Source organism: Bremia lactucae, linkage group LG16 (genome assembly GCF_004359215.1).
Source record: "Bremia lactucae strain SF5 linkage group LG16, whole genome shotgun sequence".
NCBI classification, from domain to species: Eukaryota; Oomycota; class Peronosporomycetes; order Peronosporales; family Peronosporaceae; genus Bremia; species Bremia lactucae.
Window position 1 is genome coordinate 2049959 of NC_090625.1, and position 2031 is coordinate 2051989.

At 51.6% G+C, this 2031-nt stretch overlaps 2 protein-coding genes across 2 annotated transcripts; both read left to right on the plus strand.

Moving 5' to 3' along the window:
- Positions 1-835: 835 nt before the first annotated feature.
- Positions 836-1283, plus strand: CCR75_004906 (uncharacterized protein; the record flags this gene model as incomplete). The annotated part of the gene is given in 3 exon segments (XM_067962992.1): positions 836-915; positions 930-1124; positions 1139-1283. 3 exon segments carry the CDS (start codon positions 836-838, stop codon positions 1281-1283), a joined length of 420 nt encoding a protein of 139 aa, XP_067815683.1.
- CCR75_004907 (uncharacterized protein) lies at positions 1284-1676 on the plus strand (the record flags this gene model as incomplete). The annotated part of the gene is given in 3 exon segments (XM_067962993.1): positions 1284-1399; positions 1410-1545; positions 1566-1676. 3 exon segments carry the CDS (start codon positions 1284-1286, stop codon positions 1674-1676), a joined length of 363 nt encoding a protein of 120 aa, XP_067815684.1.
- Between the last annotated feature and the right edge of the window lie 355 nt (positions 1677-2031).

Below are 2031 nucleotides of genomic sequence, written 5' to 3' on the forward strand. Positions count from 1 at the left end.
CGTGTCATTAGCCAAATCCGAGTAGATACCGGTGAGGCCAACACAATACAAAAACGGTCGTAGACACTGAACGATCAGATGATATAATTTTGGCCCATTTGGAGGACTGTGCCTCTAAAATAAATAGCCGTGTCGTGGTTGGTACATGTGGAACGAATTTCGCTGCCGCGAAAAACGGACGAAATCACGCGTAGGGGGTAGCAGCGTTCCAGCTTGCAGTCTGGTCTTCCTTGCAGATCGAAGACAGTATGTCCTCGTGCTGAAGGTCCCATTGACCAAGCCAGCTGGGACAAATTGCTTGTATTTATCAGCCACGCTAATTTGGGAGCGTTGGACCTCGCGCAAGGCGATGGAGTGGATAGTCGCTCCGTCAGTATCTTTCGCGATCGCTGTCAGGGAGGCCTCTGGTGGGACATGGAGCGGGGGGGGGGTCGCGGCGGTAGTCATCACGGAGGGCCGCAAAGGTACCTTTTTACGGCGTGAAATGGCCCTGCATCGAAGAAGGAGGCCGCGGTATAGTCCCTCGAGGCGGTGCAGGTGAAGCCCTCGGCGATGCCCTCGTGACCACGGGATGAATTCTTGGCGGGGGCCGGTGTTTTTTTTGGGAGAGGCGTCTGTCACGCGGAGCTTAAGTAGTTTAACAGAACCGTACGCAGGAGGCAGGTTGTGCAGCTGGAGAGGGTGTCTTCAATGGCGCCGTGGGAGGGGCAACTGAGTCCGGGACGGAAATTGAAAGAAAATGATCTCGCGAAAATATTACAGAATTTGGCAGTGTCCTCTGGCCGACTTGAAAATTGAGAGAATGGGTCCCACCACGTGAACTTTTCTCATCCCGATGTCTCCGGGGGCGGCATTGCATCATACGTATCGCAAAGTAACGCGGTGGGCGTTAGCGATTGTCTTTGGCAGTCCTCCGTTAGGCGTTGCAGAGAAATGCGCGGTGCAGAGCTTCGTAACGCTACGGAATCCGCCGAATCTCCGAGTCCCGAATCGCTGACAAGGCGGTACAGTTCATGGCACAGCAACTCTGGAGGCGACCGTTCTAAGACAAGGGCCGAACGGATTCCACTGAAGGATGAGAAGGCATCTTATCTCGTAGCGAGCCGACTGGATGTGGCGGACCTGTATCAATTTAAAGGGACCATGGACTTGTCGTAGAGGCACACCCAGTCGTGCACGGTTTCCGCTGGGACGTTCCACTGACTACATTGAATTGTCACGTGCTTCGGCATGTAAAACGACACCTTACAAGCAAGCCAAAAGAGAACTTGGGAAGAGGCTAAATGGAAAGCCAGCGGTTACACCAATCAGCGGAACGGAATGAAAGACACTTTGCGGCTTTAGAACAGACCCCGAAGGAGTTGTGGAGTCACCGCAATGCAATCACCGAATACCAGATGTGGGTAAAGGGTGCTGGAAGATAATCATTACGTTCTGGACAGGTCATATGGTGGCACAAGACAGGCTGCAGCAGTATGCGAGCTTTTGTATGGCACGGAGGCTCCCGTCGCTGACTCCACTAAATACATGGAGGTTGTAAAACGCGTATGGAGATAATTTGGCAGCTTACGTCTGTCAATGGAAGCCTTTTTGGTGATTGTTATGTTCGATATGCAATACGACCCTCTGGGTCCAACGAAATCGAGTACTTCACGAGGGCAAGAATGTTACGATAGGGGAATGCATTCAAGAATTGAAACTTGAAGGTATTCGACAACTGCAAGCGTTAGCAACGTGGGAGCACAGGAAGTTACTCAAAACGGTGGACATGATTTGTCTTCTAAAATATGTGAGCTGTTAAAGATTCCACCAGCTAGAGCATCGCACACAGCGGTGAGTCACGTGCAACCACCGGATCATTCGACACCGGCGTTGCTAACCTAACCACAACGTCTATCGCTCAGACTATTATCCATAATAGTTCTGACGTAGCCAATTCTGAGCCTTAAGCTCCGCTGACAACACGTGAAGTGCTCAGTCGGTGTCACAAGCCAGTCGTTTTGAACGTGGCTATGTCACGATGGCATATCA